Source organism: Vanacampus margaritifer, chromosome 10 (genome assembly GCF_051991255.1).
Source record: "Vanacampus margaritifer isolate UIUO_Vmar chromosome 10, RoL_Vmar_1.0, whole genome shotgun sequence".
Taxonomy (NCBI): Eukaryota; Metazoa; Chordata; class Actinopteri; order Syngnathiformes; family Syngnathidae; genus Vanacampus; species Vanacampus margaritifer.
The window spans coordinates 14219288-14239563 of record NC_135441.1 but is presented as its reverse complement, the minus strand read 5'-3'; the positions used below and the strand labels follow the sequence as shown (position 1 = coordinate 14239563).

At 37.2% G+C, this 20276-nt stretch overlaps 1 protein-coding gene across 1 annotated transcript in view; it reads right to left on the bottom strand.

The window, feature by feature from the left end:
• pcdh11 (protocadherin 11) overlaps positions 1-20276 on the bottom strand; it is a 152766-nt gene that overhangs the window by 56712 nt on the left and 75778 nt on the right. The window contains exons 5-6 of the mRNA XM_077578078.1: positions 7396-7431; positions 2032-2230 (exon numbers count right to left, since the gene is read on the bottom strand). Coding sequence (XP_077434204.1) covers positions 2032-2230; positions 7396-7431 — 235 coding nt within the window. The remainder of the gene's footprint in view (positions 1-2031; positions 2231-7395; positions 7432-20276) is intronic.

Here is a 20276-nt window from a genome sequence, read left to right as displayed (position 1 = left end):
CGCCCTCTTTTTTCTTAAAGAAGGTGATCCAGCGCTATAGCAACAACAAAAGCTTGATTTACAGTGCATGTCTAAGTGCTCAATTGCATAAATAATAAAAATATATTTTAAACCGTTACACACGTTGAGTTTGCACGGTCTGATTCTTCCCCCTGTTGGTTTCAGTGCAAGTGTTACTGCACTGGCAATCGTTTTCCTTATTAAATGGTCTGTGCACCTCTAATTTACACCCTATTTATTGAGCTCTGCTTTTACTGTAGTTTTGATTTACCACTGGTGTTTTTATTTTTATCACACTGCTGGTGTGTTGTTTGTGTTTCTCTACTTTTGTACATGTGTTTATAATGCGAAGGGTGAGGGGATGAAATCTGTTTCTCATTAGGACGAGAAACTTTGTCGTTAGTCCAATGCATAACTACATTTTGGTTTATATATCAAATGTATGTGTGTGCCTGTGTGTGTGTTTTTTTTAACACTACAAGAGGCCTGATCCTGATTCGAGGATATCGGATTACATGCGCTTGCTCTGACTTTCACAACAAACTTATATTACATGTGTTAACTGCCCAACTGTGTCAATGTAGAAATACTCTTCCAATAGTGTAGTATTCCGCTTAAAATGGATGTGCTTTAACAAATATTATCGCAACGGCAAAGTGGGTAATAACTGCAGTGATCGAACAGGTGGATGTAATATGAGATGTTTATGTCAATGAATATCAATGAGATGATGAGCAATTCAGTCTATGTGTGTGAATTAAAATATTCTGTCACCATGGTGAATATCTTACAGTGAAGGAGAGGTTTGATCACCAGTTGTGTCTTTGCTCACGCATTTAAATAAGTTACTGCTTCATACGTGTATAAATGAATAGGAATGTCAAATTTCCCGGCACATCGTATGAGTATTCTATTAAAAAGCAACAACAGAAAAAAAAAATCCAAAATAGGAGGGACCTTTGCATGTAAATGAACAGAAAGCCATCGACGAGATGTCACCCGTCTTATCTAATGTCGAACAAATGTATTCACAATCACACTCGCGCTGACACCCCGGGCCCAGACCTGTCAGCGCAGATGCTGGGGAGGCTGATTCACCAAGGACTGTTGTCTCACTTACAGCAATGACACAATGGCTATAAAGCGTATGAAAAGCAATTTAATCCGACCTGTCCTGCAGATTTGAGCTATATTTATTAAAAAAAAAAAATGAAGACACACTCTCATAGTTTGACATGTAACTCTGGGAAAGCACGCCTTGCAATGTCGCACATGAACTCGCTCTACGGAAAATATTACAACACCCACTGACCAGAGTATATATGAGATGTGTTTCACCACAATATGCGGCAATGGCAGAGTGAACTGGGAGCCAAAGACTTTTCCTTGCTGGGGTGTATTTATGTTGATTCATCTCTTGTATCACTACTAATGGTGTAGTGAAATATCGGGTGTGTGTCTGTCGTAGCCAATTTTCCCGTCAGCCAATTATTTATTTATTTTTTTTTATGTTGTTTATGTTTGTGACTTCAATGGTCTGTTTTATGGAGAACATCAGTGGGCAGCAAACTAAAGGGCGACAGCTGTCCTGTGAATTATTTGATTCATCTCGAATCACCACCAAAATTAAACAGGCATAACTCCCCTCAAATTGGACAGCTTAGTGCTGCATACTGGTATTTACAATACTTAGACAAACAACTTTAAAGTGACGATAGCAGTATACTAAAATGATGTGCACATATTTATTTTAACATACGGCGATGGAATACTAAATTACTATAAATATAAATTGTAAACGCTTCACCTCTAGGAAGATCCCTGGTGAAAAGAAAATCAATTGTTCTTTATTAACTATAAATATAGCATCCTTAATTGCAAGGCAAATATACAGTAAAGGCCATTCAGACCCAAATCGTTATACTGAATAGCCATTTAAATTGAAATAGTGAGAGTTACACACCTCTTTAGTTTAATAATAAAAGTTGCCTAGCAGAAATATCTCAAACTATGAGAAAAGTAAGTACTCACTTGATTCTGGATCCGAGTTTCCGTCTCCCTCTGTGCGACTGTTAGGGGATGTTTGCTCGTAATACTCCTCATGGGGGAAGCTGAGCGGAAGAGCCTGGGAGGTACTGGCCGTACTACTTGGTTCTGGATCACCCAGCCCGCTGTCACTGCAGCTCTCCTGGGAACCATCTGGAAGATGGAACGTCACTCGGCGCTGGGTCTAGGAACACGGTGAAAAACAAGAAGTGTTCAATAAAACTTAAAAAAAATATATATTCTATTCTTTTTTTTTTTTTTAAGGTCATAAAAGACTACTAAACAATAGTGATGTGAGAATTCTTGGTCTCTTTTTTGAAAAATGTCCACTCATTTAATACGTCCCTCATAGATTGTGACATTAAAGTGTCAATGCACTCACAGCTTTTAAACCCAAAACTTTTATTGGATTCAGCCACAAAAAGTTACAATTCTGGTGTAATGAGCAAAGTATGGCAATCCTATAATCCAATACAATGACTCTGTTATTGTCACATGCTTCCATGCCAGCTATAACATTTGTCAGAATTGCATGCCTTTACCTACAGTATATAGTAAAAACAATAGAAAATATTTTCCAGTTTCTGTGTGTTTGGGGTCTTCACCAAAGGCAGGGTATCGCACAGGGTGCAATTTAGGCTCGGGCTGCCACCGTTCATGAGATTTCCACAATATCATGCTGTGACCTTTCTTCTGCGCCAAGAAAGAGAAGAGGCTTCATTTCACGGCATCTTAAAACATGTTAGTGTTTTCTCAAGAAAACAAACCCTTTACAACCAGTCACAGCATGAAGGCACGGGTAATCTCAATTGCTGGTTTGATTTTTACTTTTTATGCTTTATATTTTTTACATTACATATTTATATATTGTGTTTTTTGTGCCTATATATATATATATATTTTTTTTTAACTTGGGGTTTAACAGAGAAAAAACAAGGGCGGTTGAGAGTGAGAGTGGTTGTGAGAGTGGAGAGTGACATTGAGGTAACACCGGTGGAATCTAACATCGTCACGGTCATTATGCTGTGGCATGAATTCTTGTCTTCACGCAATTCCCTAGGTAACATCATAATGCATCACACCGCTGTGGTGTAGGGACATAAAGAACACATAAAATGTAATTACACCCTCGGCTTCAGTTATTGCAGGGAATTTTAGTCATCCTATTATTCAACCCGATAAGAGATTTATTTATTTATTTATTTATTTTCCGTGTGCAAATCCAACTGTAACGTAAATTACTTTATTTTCTTCATTGCTATAGCAACAAAATTATAATGTAAGTGCTGAATTAAAAACACAATTAATAGACGTTCTTGTCTTCTTCCAGCTCCTGTGGGGGGTGTCTATGTGCATACATATCTTTCCTCAACCAATATGGTGCAGAGATAACTCAGCTATTGTTCTTTGGTAGGACTGAATGAGTGAGGAGAGATGGATTAATAAAGGATGTGCCACGGGTAAATGATAACCTGCCCAAAGGGAAGTGCACAACAAGTGCATTTCAGAAACAGTTTCAAGTGGCTTTTATATATATATATATACTGTATATATATATATATATATATATATATATATATATATATATATATATATATATATATATATATATATATATATATTACGCCACATGGGAGAATATTGCTCATATTGTAAGTCTGTGTAATTTGACTGTATAGCACTATAATTTTAGTGGTTAGGCTTGGCATATATATATATATATATATTCACAAATTGATTGTTGTTGTTTGGCTTTTAAAAATGACAAGAAATGCACTGCAATGATTTGTGGTGAAAATGAAGAATGGCTGCCAACATGTGGGATTCCCTCAAACGTTATTTCCGCTCTCTCTGTCAGGCTTTCAGAGGCAGAAGAGCTATAGCAACACCTTGTTGGCTAAATCCTATAGATGTGTGTGCCATGCATACCAAGGCTTTCAAGGCGTCTAAATATTGTGTCGTTCTCAAACAGCTTTGACAGGTGTTTCTCAAATGAGTGGAGCGTGCACGCAGACACAGAGCCCAAGTTCCGGCTTAAGAAAGAGACCACTTATGGAGGCTTGGCAGCGCTACAAAAAAGCATTCTTCCTCTCCACATGATTCTAATTATTGGAAACGTGTTTCGGCAATGGCATCCAGAATCTATTAGAACAAACAGCTGTCTGTGACAATTAGGCCATAATCATTTTGCATGTCTTCTACTACAAACTGCTGTTTCTTGGAGCCTATTTAAGATGGTGCCAGGTGATCAAAATAATTTAATCTAATGACATTAATTACAATTAAATTCCATTAATCTGTGTTAAATAGTTACATTTTGCTACAGGGGTGGCTCAAATGTTAATGCTAAACGACAAACATTAAAAAAAACAAAAAAAACATTCACAGAGAAGTCAAGGTGAGTGTTTTACTAAGCGCTATCACTTATTTAAAGAAGCTGCCAGAAATCCATAAAGCAAAGACAAGCTGTGGTAAGAGATATCAAGACCAAACAAAGCCTGTTCAGCCAGATAAAACAGCGCCTTGAGAAGTATGTACACAGAGATAAACTGAACAGGAGCGTGTGTGTGCCAAGTTCTGCCACAGAACAAGCCAGCCAATCCAAAACATTCCCTCCAGTTACCATCCGAGCAAAAAGCAGATGGGGCTGGATTCGTGGGTTACCGGATTAGAGGTCCGTCATACTTAGCTATGGACCAAGTAGCATCCGCTTGCGTCTTTAGCAGGGCACAGCCTCTGTATTACTGCTAAATATACTTTTTAAATTCTATTTTCTACCACACCAAATCTAGCACGCACAACTAGTGTGAGAAACAGGACATATTTGGGACTTACTCATATAGATATAACAGATGAAGATCGCCTCACGGGCACCAGCCTCTGTATGGCCACTAATGCGATTTATTTTCTAATGTGCAGAAACACTCACACAACACAACAGTAAAACATTTTCTAAACGTCACCAGACCCTCCACTAATTAACCATCTTTGCAGTTTTTCTCTCAAAGCCTTTTCTTTTTGCTCTTCCAGAGGCATTTGGTGATATGTTGCTGCGCATGTGTGAAATGGACAGTTTACAAGAACACACACAGAGGAGGTGATGCTGGTGAGTGGGTCCAGGGATTAGTGGGTGATTCTATGACAAATCAGATGAATTATGTATCAATTTAGCTGAGTTATGTTATATTGTCAAGTTTCCTCTGGGAAACTGTGGCAGCATTTTAACTTGGATATGACATATAGTATACTGTCACTGCTATGTCCATTTTTATGTTTTTGGGATAAAACTGAATGCAAATATCCCCAAAACATCAATTTTTGTCATTTTTTACATTTTTATGTTTTTGGGAAGAAATTGAATGGAGACTTGACTTGACAATGTCTACAATATGACAAGTTTTGAGAAATGTGTATATATCCACAAGTTTAACATATACAACCTTCTGAATAGCATCTTCTTCACGACTTTTCCTGTTAAGTGTCACCCCCCAGTGCATCAACCTTAGCCATGTACGGTTATTTTCTACGTCCTCCTCTCTAACACTACCGGCCTTCAATGACTTTCCTTACTACACCAATCAACCTTCGGCTTCTTCAAGGTTTCTTACCTGGAAGTTTGATCCTCATCGTCCTTCTAACCACTTTTCTCGCTATCTCTGCTCTTGTAGGGAAAGTCAGACAAAAAATGTTCTTCACGAGAATATGTTGTATGCGTTCCCACCAGGCCCAGACTGATATGGCGGGAGAAGACTAAGCAACACCAGATTAAAAGCAACAACAAGTGCAACACCAAAACAATGGTCCAATAGTATGTTTGGCTGATCTTTCTTTTTTTTTTTTTCTACTAGTAATTTAATGTTGTGGTATTTGTATTTGTTGGAAACAGTAGATTTTACATTGAGGGGAATAAACCCCATGCTGCTTCACTAGAAGGATGAGATAAATAGCAGGTCTTGATCTGCTTTTTGGAAAAAAAAAAAATAATAAAAATAAAAATATATAGTAATTACATACAAACATATATAGAAGTGACTAGATTTTAAATGTGACTGAAACTAACGTTTGCATTTTGTATGCAATTTTGTAAAACCTGCCCTTGCTAATCATAATTCAAGAACATTCTAGCACAAGAAAGTTAAAGTGTGATTGAAGTTCATTATTTGAGCTCCTAAAAAAATAGAACATTTGTTTTGTACCTTGCCTTATTAGCTCCTTATTTAGGTTTTATCTTTAGAGAATATGACAGGTGGTCAAATCAATTTCTTTAGCACTCTTGACTTTATTTGTGTTTTTATAATTGTTCAGATATACTGACTGTGATCTAGTAAGTTATTTTAATTTTTGATCATATACAACACAACTATTGACGTTGGTTACTTATTCCTATACTCATTTGAATATTTAATCTATTTTAGATTGATACATCAATACATAGGAAATATACATCTTCATTAAAACACTGTAAACTAAGGTGGTCCGGTCTGAGCCATGAAACTCCAGGGCTGAAAATGAGTCCCATTCCGGCCCTGGTTCCCACTAGTTAAACATAGCATTCTGATTGATATTGCATTTGTGGAATATGAGTTAAGCAGAAAAATCCATCCATTTTTGTCCATCTCAGGAGGCAGCCATTTTGCCACTAGGTGTCGACTGAAAATGACATCACATTTGCTCAAGGCTCAGGTAACAATCAATCATGGTTCAGCTTGCAAATGTCACATGAGCAAATTTAGGGAACAGGTGAACCACGATTGGTCGACACCTGAGCTGCGAGCAACTGTGATGTCATTTTCAGTTGCAAGCAAGTCGTAAAAAGCCCCCTCCCCTGTGAGTAATAAAAAAAGGGGGGAGTTTTCTGCTTAATTCGATTTTTACAAAGCTAATATTAATCAGAATGCTGTATATAGACTAGTGGGGCTACATAGAACAAAATAAAGCACATTTTTGGGTTGACTTCTCTTTAATGCAGTGCTTCTCAATGTATTTATTTTTTGTTACTCCCCACCAGAAAGAAGATTTGACTATTATCATCGATAGGGCAGAAAGTTAAATGATGTTGCGCCATCATACTCTGTTTCTGTTACTTAATTTTATATAGTTTGTATAAGTGTTCTTATTCAAAATAGTCACATTAAAAAACCCTTTGAAGCAAAACTGAAAGTCCTTTATGGGGTGTTTTAATTGTAATGACTTAAATGCGGCATTTCTAGTTAAGTCGCTGAGTGAAAGAAGATGTAAATCCTCTGATATAAGACATTCTGCGATAAAATGTATCATGCTTTAGCCATGCTTATTGGGGAGGACGCACAAGGAAGAGCACAGGAAGGAGCATATGAGTGCATGACTTACATTCACAGATGTTATCTTCCCAAGTTGACAGGCCTCCTGCAAGGACAGAAGAAGAGTCGCTTTAGATCAGCATCTCACTGTGTCTGACAGAGAATTTACAATGTAAATTAATACCTAGAGCCAACAAAGGAACCTGTGTCAGGAACTTTCCAGCTTCCCTAAAGCCACCCAGTTCAACAATTGACAACCTCATAGATTTAAAGCGGCGTCTTTGTTTTTAGTTGGAATTGAGGTTTAGGTTATATATTGATTTCTCATTCTCGGTGCAAAGCACATTTTTGTGAGCCTTGCAAGCTACCTCACTGAGTACACAATCTCCCACTGAAATGCAATGAAAAGGAGGGAGTGCAAAACCCAACGTCCTGACACTAGCCATACATCTGACACTTTGATAAAGATGTTTTCTCTACATGTCAAAGAAGAAAGTGAGCGGAATATCAAACAAGACATCAAAAATGAACAATACACACAGACAGGCTTCTAAATTGAGAACAAAAGACACCCGCAAGCCCGCAAAAAAAAAGAAGAAACGCATCATCTCCCTGAGGACTGAGATAACTCACAGAGAGATAAGTATTTAATTTTTAATCACCATTTTTTGTTGTCTTTGTACTGTGTATAATAATCTGAGCACATGACTTGATTTGTAAAGAAAATAGAAATCTAGAGTGGAAGAGCCACTTAGACAAGGCGAACAGGACTGATGGGGTGGAACGGTACAACAATGACGAGGAAATAAGTTCATGTCAAGCGATTATGTTGCCATAACTGCTCGCCGAGGGATGCTTGCTCTAATTTAGCAACGGAAAACACACATTCATCTATTTTATAGAGATAGACATATACACATACATGTGTATGTAAATATCTATTGTATATACTGTGTATATATATATATATATATATATATATATATATATATATATATATATATAGTGATGTTTTTGTTTTATCTAACTGTTTAAGCACAGTTTTTCATTTCAGTCTATTGATTTTCTTTATCCTCAGCTTGTATATTAAAGACACTCCTTCACCCTAACAAAGACTTGACTGATCAGGCTAGAAATGTTGAAGATAGCAGGTGAACATTCAATTTTGGGTTAATTTAACAGGGATGTCAAATTCTTTTTTCTCACTTTGTAGTTATGGTTTTCCTCAGAGGGTCATTATGACTGTGAAACCATATCAAAGTATGCCTTATATTATGACATATACAAAACAAGTTGTTGGATAGCCAGTAAATAAATGGCTTGATCAACTATTTTTCAATTATTTTACTAGGGTGATTAGTAACAAAAAAATGCTTGCAATATCTCAGTGTTATTAAATGTGAAGACAATTTGCAATTTTGGTATTTGGTAATTTTGGTTAGCCTTCGCAGGCCACATAAAATGAGATGGGGAGCCCAAATATGGCCCCCAGGCCTTGAGTTTGATACTTTTCCGCGCGCACATCTCACTTTCTGAACTTCTGTACTCTGTATGCCAATGTAACTTTTTATATTACATCCTTGTAAAGCAATAAAAATGCATGTAGACCAAATGGCTTATTTGCATACCGGAGACATGTACCTTCTGTCTTAATATATGTTCTAACCTTGTGGCCTTTACTTGGTACTGTACACATTATGTTTTCAAATGCAGCAGACGATCACATGATTTGATGAGCATAATTAAAGTAATATATGTCATACCGATGGCTTATCAGTATGCATTTGCATTTCTTAGCTTGCTAACGTTTGTCAGGTCCTTTTTTTGACAAGTGGCTCATTTGCATCCACTGACTGTGGTCATTTTAATTCAGGATTTTATTTAAGGAAAGAGGCATGTTGTTTCTTCTCCAAGCAATGTTTTATTCAACATCTCGTGACACACGCTTCATGTTGGAGACCTCGCCATCCAATTAAATATATGGTAATGCACACAAGGGATCTGAGAAGGTAACCTCAGCATTCAAAATAGTAGTATATAAGTATAAGTAATACATTTGATTGCTTGAGTATGACTTTTGTCCTTTATTCTTTTGCACTGGGCACTGACCTTCTGTATCCGAATGCCTCTCAGACAAACAGTTTCAGAGTTGGATAGAGTTCGGCTTTCGCTAAGTGCTTTTGTTGGGGAAGCACATCAAAGTAGAGTGGATGTCTTCGCCGGCAAAGCCACTCCAGCTTTGATCACTCCAGGCACTCTGATCATTAAAATATTTTATAAATAATTGATTAAACCACCAGACCTCATTGTGCTCTGCTTCTGTAGCCCAATTATTTCAGTTATGGATAAGGTGAAGCAGGCAAGGGTGAGGTTATTATACTATCATTAAATGTATATTTAAATATTTAACACATATACACTCACCGAACATTCCATTAGGTAGTAGGGCCGCTAATTACATCCAATGCAAGATATGCTTACATATTTAGGCTTTCTAAAAGATAATATGACTATAATCACTATATACAGTTTTGCATTTATCTTTAAAAAAGCTAATGGACTCATTGAGAAAATGTGTAGCACTAGCTTGCACATCGATACCTTAAATTAATCGCTTAAGTCATTTTTCTCAGATTTTTCAGGAAACACACAAAATTGAACCATTTGTCATGAGGAGATGATTTTTTTGTTGCTGTTTTTTTTTGGGGGGGGGGGGGGGGCTTAGGCAATATTTTAAGAGGGTGTCAACATTTTGTGTGCTTGCAGCTGAATCCAAGTTTTCTGACACTGGGCACCACATTTCACTCCAGAATTCCTTAACAGTCTTAAAATTGTATTTACATTTCATTTTACCGTCGTAGATTAAAGACAGTCTGTACCTCAAGAACATAACCGGACCTGTTTCATGTCCCAGTGTAGGAACAGTGTTGTTGTCTTGATGTAACTTGCCAAAAAAGCTCCAGTTTTGTGACATTTGCCCCAAAAAAACATTCTCCCCAAGCTTTGTGGCTTGTCAGTGTGCATTTTGGTGAATTCCATTCTCATCTGTTAGTTATTTGGCAAGTTATTTCAGTGTGCAATTTCCTTTGGTTCACAGAAGTGTGCCGACAATTTTGCCTTTGTATAGTATTGCTTGATCGCTACTGTGTGTTGGAAGATCAAAACAATACAATAAAACAAATTATGCAAGAGTCTGCCACTTCATTGCTTTGAGAAAATTGAAAGTTATGATGTGATAACTTGAATACCCACAAAGCACCTGACAAGCCCTCTTCCTAGGGTTCTCATAGTTTAACACTAATGAGTTATGCTGCTTCCAGCCTCCCACACAACAGTTTACTTCATGGTGTAAACACCTTTGAAGGTGTCAAAAGGCACAAGAAAGCATATTCAGCGAGCAAATTTGTTGGAACTGCCACAGCTTGCCCTTTAATATTTCCTTTTTGTTCTATTTCTGCGTCCTTTGTTGAGGCTTGCTGTGGAGTTCTCCTGTTCTGTTCAAATGGTCCCACTGCAATCTGTCAAAAGAACGGTCAAGTGGGATTCAGGGTGAAGCCTCTGGCTATGGTCACAACTGTTTCAGTGTAGGGAAAGCACATGTATTATAATTGGTCATGAATGGCATCACTGCCAGTTGCAATGTGACATAAATGCAAGCTTAATCCCCACATGAAAGACATCCATATTTTAAGAAATTAAATTAAGATGAATTTGATTTTCCTAAACAACGCGAGTCATCCAAAATCACTAAGTAGCAAGACCTATATTACTTTATAGTAGTATTATAGTGCTCCAACTCATGAGTTTTTCAGATTAAGAGCCATCTTTTTTTTTTTACTTTGTGATGGGAGTTTCCACCGGAGTAAAGTAACAACAATTAGAGCCGATGTACTTAACTACATCGATTAACTAACGGTACAAACACTTAATTACTAAATGAGAACACGAGCAAAGAGCTACAAAAAAACAAAGCTCACATGAAGACAAACACTACTGACATCACAATTTTAGACCCCGCCCCTTAACCCCTGGGCGTTATTTGACCATTTTTTGGCTTTTTGTTGGTTCTGACCAAGCCATTTCAAAATAAAATAACGCCCAGGGGTTAAAGGCACACATAGAACACTACAGCTTTTGTTTTTGTGACTTGACTTGTCCCAACAAACACATTAATCTCATAAGTAAAAGTACCACTATAGTTGTACGGCTGGAAATATGTATTATTTCATTGCAATCAATTGCAGTTTGGAAAAGCCAGCCATCTCACTAAACAATGTTGGCTGCATTTGTATAGATCTTAAACGCATGCCATCGGTTTCTATGACCGGCACTTTATACAAAGAAGAGGCGGACAGTCCAAAATGACTTTTGGGAGTTTCCCCGAACGGCCAGTTCATTTTTGGTGTGCACATCATTGGCGACCGTGCGCACTACCTTCCACCGGCGACAAACGATGAATAGTAATCGCTTGATGTGAGCCACCATCCAACCAACCCACCATCCCGTTGAAAAATTGGATTCGGTACATGCCTGTTGTCTTCACCCCCCACCCATCGACAAATATTTACCCAGGCCATATTTTGTACAGTCCCTCGCTGAGTGTTACTGTAGTGGCATTGCTCCACATTGCTCCCAAAATGAATGTGGCAAAGAAACTTTGTCTGTGACTTTGGATCTGAGAATTATTTTTGAGTTCACATTGTACGACATAATTTCCATACAAATACAATTCATGAAAGTGGCAGTTTTAGGGTATCGGGTGAAATGAACTAGACTGGTCAGGACAAGGTTGAACACTAGATTTCGCTCCCAGGGACCACTGCTCGTGTCCCGGCTATAGGCTAAAGTCAAGTCAAGGTTGGTATATTTAAAGCATGTCCACCAAGCCATGTTTTTAATGTGGAGTTATATATATATATATGTATATATATATATATATAATCATTATTTGGTGCCTAAAACAGGACGCTGATCATTGTGTTCAACAATGAGAGAGTTTACTTTCACTTTGTACACTTTGTAAAGGCTCAAATCACATACTAATGACCATATTATAGCAAATTTTCCTCACTCATTAAATAATTGCAAGTTTGTTGTTTAAATGTTTCCAAAACAAGATGTGACATTACCTTTATGCTGAATACGTATTGTGAAAAGTTGAAGTTTAAAAAGAGAGCTAATTAACTTCTGAGTTATAAACATAGTCACAGAGGGATAACTTGGACAAGCATGCCATCTGCTCATTTTCGTGCAGGCTTAAACGTCCCAGCCAAGAAACAGCAAGCAGTGTACAAGTGTACATTGTTTTTTCCCTTTAGTGATGAACGCAGCTCACCTTTGTCAGCGGGATAAAACTGTTGCAAACAAAACACCTCCTCATCAAAACGGTGCTAATAAAGTCTTCAATACACTTAAGTATAGACTTAGATGAATTGAATCCCTATTTGCCTCTGGTGTTCAGCTGTCCAAAGTGTATTGATGTAGCCTGCTTATTGGCATTCAATAAAAGGAAACCCTCTCAGCAAACCACACCAACTGATCAACAGTAAATCCTCTGTACTTCACCTATGTGCAACTTTTTGCAGACACATTTATTGTGGAAATAAAGTTGAGAGTGTAACAATAATGCAGTCATTTATCAGAGGACAGCATGTTACATTCTAATTGGTTTACTATTACTAAGTGCTGTGTTTTGTGTTTTTCCCTGGACAGATCTGTGATAGAGAAATTTCAAAAAGTGAACCGCGATATGGTGAGCAATGACGGCACAGATGTAACAAAGCTCCTTAATATAAGACAATTCTGATTGAAATCACATCCACTGGAGAAAAAGAAGGCAAAATAGATTGGCTATATATCATAAAAGTGTTTGTGCTTTTGAAGAAATGTTCTGATCTTCAAAACAGAGCTGCCATTAAACATGTATTTTTTTCTCCCTTTATACAGTTTTATTTCATTGAACAAGGATCACAGTCCTGCCAAAGTGACAAATTTTGACCGATTTAAAACACTGCACGCCCTTCCACTGACACACCAATTTGTCTTATCAGGGAAGGTATTAAAATAGTATGATAAGACACATAGCTGCAAAGTTATAATTAGTATTCATTTAATACCTTATGTCAGGAGATTACATGCGTGGTGCATGGCATCCAAAGCATACTTTAATCACAGGGGATGTAATTGATTAAGTATATGAGACCAGCTAGCAGATGATGAGGATGATGCTCTAAATCCATGTTAAATCAACCCAGCCCCTTCCTAAACAACCAGGGATTAGTGGCCAAAAATTACCAACAGCTGTATTTGCTCATCTCTAACATCATTCATCTCACATCTACAGTCTAGAGCCGCTTTCCGGCTAAACAGCCCCCACCTCTGGAATTCTCTCCTAGGATTACAGTAGTAAGCATCTGTAATATTGACTCCTATCAAAATAATATTTATTTTGATTATTTTCTGGTTTGTATTTTTTTAAAGGCATGTGTAACTGAGAAGTATTCTTAGATGAGTATGAAATGGTGGATGCAATTATAATTTTGTCGATGAAAAATTGCCGTCATATTTTTTCACACAAAAATGAAACGAAAACGAAAATAGAAGCCATTCATTGGAACTAAAATTGACTGACAATTTTGTAAATGACTAAAATGAAAATGAAAACAACACAGTGACTAAAATTCACACAATCCAATCAGAAGGAATGAAACGCGGGTGGGAGAAAAATAACCACTCACAAACTGTTCACAGCACTTTATTTAATGTTCAAACATGTTTACATTCATTGTGCAGCTGAAAACTAATGTCAAGCAAGAATGCAGTTTTTTATTTCGGTGAAAACTAAGTCATAAGATGGCATTTTATTGTCAGTTCAACATGTTTTGTTGAAGCAATTAATAGACACCGTTGTATTAAATGTGTATTGCGTGTTAAACTACAGTTACAAATAGGCATGTTATAATTTTCTGTATAAAAGTTTAAATGTATGCTGAAGGAAAATATCGACTAAATTGTCAATTTAGTCGACTAATATTAATATTTCATCGACCTTTATTGCTCTTTATTTTCATCTACTAAAATAGCATTAAAACTAAAATACAATCAGATGACTAAAACTTTAATTAATTTCAGTCAAAAGACAATGACTAAAACTAAATAAAATTTTCTTGTCAAAATTAACACTACCTTGCCTCTTGCATTAAATCAGCTGGCATAGGTTCCAAAATAGAAATGCAAGTGCAGGTTTACAACAAGTGTGCCATTGTTTTTGTAGTGGTGTAAAAATCCATCACACTGTTGCAGTACAATGTAGCAAAATTTTCAGCAGATGATGTCGTAATGTAGATATAGTAGTGTATATCATCACAAATGGCTGCTCCTGGTGATTACCTGCTTTAAAGTGTCACATTTTCACACGAACCCATTGAGTGGCATTCATCACAACTAGATCCCTAATGAGCAACATGACCTTTCTTCAAGGTTGAGCACATCTTTGCCAAAGAAAGTCTCCATGATGCAGAAGGAGCCTTTCTGAGTACTCCCTTTGGCTGAGATAATAACTTCATCATAATTAGCTTTTAGTACTCAAGAGTGTTGAATTGTGGGTTGCAGTGGGATCTGGGCTGATTTATTGCTTGATTTAATTATGTATCAAAATTCAATTAGACATGCTTTCAAGCAAATTCAAAGTGATTTTTGTCAAGCTGTCCCTTGAAATCAGGCGCTGCTTGAAGGACATTGTTTCTAATGCAGCTAACTTAATAATCATCCATTACAAAAAAAAAACATTCACGTGCCAAAAAGGAAGAACTTGAAATGAGAGAAAAAAAAAAGACCATGTCAGTTTTAGAGACATGTTTTCACCCCTTTATTTCTCACTCCACAACTCATGTGACTTCAAACAGCATCAAGTAGCAAGAGATCTTGATTCAGTGCTGATCCGCAGAGGGTTGCAGGTACTTTACTAAGTGAAGACAGATGACAAAATGCTCTTTGAGGTTGACTTCTGCTGAGGAACTATCTGGCTTTCTTTACCCACATCCCTGCCTGCTTCTGAATTGTGCCGAGGAAGGGAAAAAAAAATACGTGAAAAGAGGGTGTGGGCTGATTTGAATAAGTGTCACACCAGTCACCAAGAGTTACATTGATCTTTACTACTATGCAAATTTTAAATGTCACAGTGACTATCCGGAGGAGCCAAGGAAGTGGTGGAATATTTCAGCTGGAGGTCTCCCACTGACTGAATGGTAAGCCTTTACAAGAGTGTCAATATACTCATTGACAATTTTATTAGGTCCACACCAGCTTTCCTGTGGTGGGAAGTTTGTACTCTCACTGTGACTTAACTTCTCACCTTGTCAGACGTTTTTTTTTATTTTATTTTTTTATACCATCTCAGAGGTTTCCTGAAGAAAATATTCATCCCCGCGACCCATTGACGAATATTTTGTTTCAAATGATCTCCAGCTATCACAGGGCACATCCTATCAAAAGAGTGTTGTTTAAAAGAAAATACAAACTGAATAGTCATTGGAGATTAAAGCACAATGAAATGGAACACCACTGCATCGATGCTAAGTCTCTGTTACCATTGTGATGTTTTGAAATAATTTCAAATGATTTGCGTGCTGATTTATAAAAGATATAAAGCCCATTATAATTTAACACATTACCCAAAAGCATTGGTGGTTGTTGTGATTAGCATTATTGTGATCTTCATCTTCATTATTATTATTTCAATACACACAGGCATCTCCCTTTTTCCACCATGATCAAAACGACAAGCAATAATGTAGCAAGAAATAGCAGATGAAACGGTAAAAATAACATAATTGATTTCACATTTTCAATCATCAGTTCTTTGAATAAAAGGCATTGCTTACATTTATGTAATCTAGTTGGTTGAAATTGTAGGTGACACTGAAACTGTGAAAAGTCTGGATAGATACAAGTCTTGTGCAACGGTTTATGAACGTTCCGTACTAGCAAGTCTTTCTCATTAACACAAACATTCATGCTGAAACTTTCCATAATTCATTTGATATTAAGACTATCAGATTCAATGTTTACATGTCACAATATGAAATGACTCAACTCTTATGGAAGGAAACACTAATGTAATTGTCCTCCCCTAGCCACGTACAATGAGGACATAAATGACCATACACATGCATCCGCCCATCCATCGTCTTTACCGCTTATCCTGACTAGGATCGAGGGTGAGCGGATGCCAAATTACAGCCCGAGATCAAGATATGATAATAACATGACTAATGTTGCAAAAAAATATATACTGCGATTTATTTTTTTTAAGTATGTTAATCAAATGTACTCAAATCAAACTATCAACTTTAAAATAACAATTCAACTAATCGTGAAGATTTGAATCAATAATTAGTCCTTATTGGAGCGACAGTGCATATTGTACCTTGGGGAAGGGACAGACATGTACCGGTAATCTCACTGGACCCCTTTTTCTGACAGAGTAGGAATGAAACAAAAAGTCATTATGTGTCCATTTTTCAATTATTACGCTCATGTGGGCGTCTTTTTCAATTAAATACCAAATAGGCTACAGAACAGTCAGCCAGGACTGATTTAAATTATGGTTTAATTTTAGTCTTTTGTATTTTTCACACTTTTCAAGTACATTTGTGCATCTTCTTGACTGAAACAAGTGTTGAATTAATTTGGTTTATGAGGCTTCAGAGTTTGTTCTTTGCATTTCTATTTCCCTATGATCGCTGAAGTATTCCAATTCTGCATATACTTAATAGCTATAGCAGAATTATATTGGAAACCACATCTGCCAGGTTGTATGTTTTTATGTTAGGGCAAGCAAAAACAATGCATACATTGGCATTCTGACCACTGCTTTTAAAATATTAATCAATATAGTTAACATTCAGGAGAAAAGCTGCTCCATCCACTGTCTCTGTAGAGACCAATGCCAAGTTCATAAATATTTTAAAAATATTTTATATTTTGTCAGGTAATGCATATAAATGTCGTGTCAATGGCGAGCCAGATGATTACATCAACATATGGCTGTTGTAACACTCCCACCTGTTCCTAATTATTTCCTAAACATTGTTGAATTTAATATCTAAAAATGTCTCATTTTCCTCATATTCATATGAAAGGATTGGCTTGCTATGACATAAATGCATGTACTATTAAAACTGTTATCAAACATCTTGGTTGCAGTCTTTTGGCATGCAAGTCAATATCATTGTTGATTACATTTGTCTGAAAAGCCCAACGTAACGACTGACTTGAATCCACTGACTTGATCCATGTAATAACACCATTCTTTATGAGTTGGACTGCTTGTGACATTTTTTGGGGACACTTGGTGAATTTAACTCTGCATTTTTGATAAACACGCACATGCAAATTAGCTCAGGTCCTAATTATACATATAGCTGAAACAGACCAGGTAGCATTAACCTCAATGCACGTAAACGACCTACAATCACTAATAACACTTCATATTAAGGCACTTACTTGCTAATGCATGCACATATTGTAAATCGAGTCAATTTGTGGAGGAACTCAATTGTGTTATGTTCCCCGTTTTGTGGCAATTAGTGTGGATCTTAAACATAGGTGGCCAAAACATGCCTAATTAAAATTAAACTACACGTGTTGCTTTTAATATTGAAACATGACGATGATAATGTGGCCGTTTTAATATTGAAATATTGACGTTATCGTTAAATCCCAAGTAATCTCCAAGACCGTTAACAAAACCTTTAGTAAAGGTAGAACTGATCGCTTCTCCAGTCTTTAATAATTTAGCTCGTGGGCCAGTTTAGTACTTTGGCTCAGTACCCATCTGTACTTAAAAGATCAAATTGGTCTGCCAACCATCAACAATTTAAAAATATTCTCCCAACCAAACACAATAAATGAAACAAGATCTGATAAAGTAATATAGAAGGAGTAAAAATTCCACTATTTAAAATTGCATGTGACATGGGGCGTTGAGCACCCCCGCCCACCCCTTATACACTATAGCTCCAGAGAAAGAACAGAGAACCCGCCTCGTGCGTGCAGTGACACAGTGCTGGTAAAAAATGGATCAAACACAGAAACAAGTCTCGCAGTATCCCCGTTTGCTCTGTGCAGATTTTCTGCAAATATTATGTTGCTGGAAAACAGCAATATATCTTTCTGGCAAAAGCTGAAAAGTCTGTAAAGAGAAACCCTCACCCGAGTGGTTCCTTCAATGAAACAAACTCCTCAAGATCAGACTAATTTGCACCATCTAGGCACAAATAATCTTTGTCAAAGGCAAACGTGTGCTGCAGGAGGCCCACCCTGTGTTTGTTTTTAAAATCTTGCTGTTTCCCTGGCCAAAGCCAAGTGCATTAACATATGTTCTCACAGTGCATGGTGCTACTCTGCATCGGTAAATGCTTATTACAGCAAGATGCGCCCTGCACTCTTCCGCTGAATATCCATGAGTAGTAAAACACATTCATATCGGCCCGCTCAAAACAGTGGGGATGTGTCCCACATGACAGGGGGTCTCCTTAACATTTTAGTCTGAGGCCCTCTTCATCATATTGATATTCCTCCCCTCACACTAATGGTGGGAGGTAATATTGACAAATAAAGGCAAAATTGCAACTGCATGGTACGCAGTCAGCATAATAAGGTCATCAGCTGGTAATGTGTTGTTTTTTCTTCAATATTTATGCCTTTTTAGCATGCAGAGTCAAATTCGCTCACTATGGGTTACATCTCCAAAGACTGTGCCAGCGTGAAATATGCAAAGTTAAAGGGCAAGAAAAATATCCCGAGCAATGTAGTATGCTCCTGCCTGGCGAGGTTACACACAGGTAATCACTTACAAATGGTTAATTCCTCTTGTAATTCCATTTGATTTTATTTGTCTGCAATTTCCTTTCTCTACTTTGCCATAGGCTACAAGGCATTTACGAATCATGGAATTTGTGTCACGGGATGAAACTCAATTTATTGAGCACAATCACAGCTGTAACAAAATGCTGTTCATAAGATTAAACAGAAAAGTAAAATACAATAATAATCTTCATTCTTCACATTGGCATTTGGCATACTGTAGGTCCACAGTTTTATTCCCTCTTGTTGCACAATCTACCAACATACCCCCTGATGACAAATATGATTTGGCGCATGTCCGTCGTCCGCCCACCCCCTGCCGACCCATTGACGAATATTTTCCAAGTTAGAATTTTGTTCCCACTGCGTACCTGCCAGGGGCTCGTTTTAGCACTGCTCAAAAAAACAAAGCAGACAACTGAGAAGATGAAAGAGTTTAATCTTATATCTAACAAATTCAGTACTAAATTGCTCTCAGTCTTTGTTCTTCAGCACTTATCTTCCAACATATTTAGCTTGTTTGGAAACAGAATCACAAATACTGTAGATGTCAAGTCGTTACATTGGCTATTCTTGTACAAAGAGCTAAGGACTGGCATCAATGTCTTCCCACCACACATTACACATTTCACAGGAAGAGATGGAGGCCAGGATACATCACTGAGACACGAAGCCTTTGAATAATACTTCATGAATAAATTAATTAAAAGAACCTCTTAAATAACTTAGACCATGACTGTGAATCTTGAGCAAGTTATGATTAAAGTTTCATCTGTGAATCAATAAATTAAAAGTTTTTAGATTCCAAATTTTTGTTGATCTATTTCCATTTTTACTCCCAGTTTTCTCGACCAATAGTTTTCTTTCAAGTGTTGTTTGTCAAGTGTTGTTTGTCAGCAAAAAAAAGTGGAAGGGTGGGGCGTGTGTGTGTGTGTGTGGGGGGGGGGGGGGGGGGGGTTCGACTCCTCAAGCATTTTCCATAAAACATTTTGAAGAGATGGGGCTCAGACTAAGGAAGGGCCCATTAAAATATGGTTCATTTCCAAGTGGATGCTGCTGGAATCTTAATGTAATAAGCAGGAG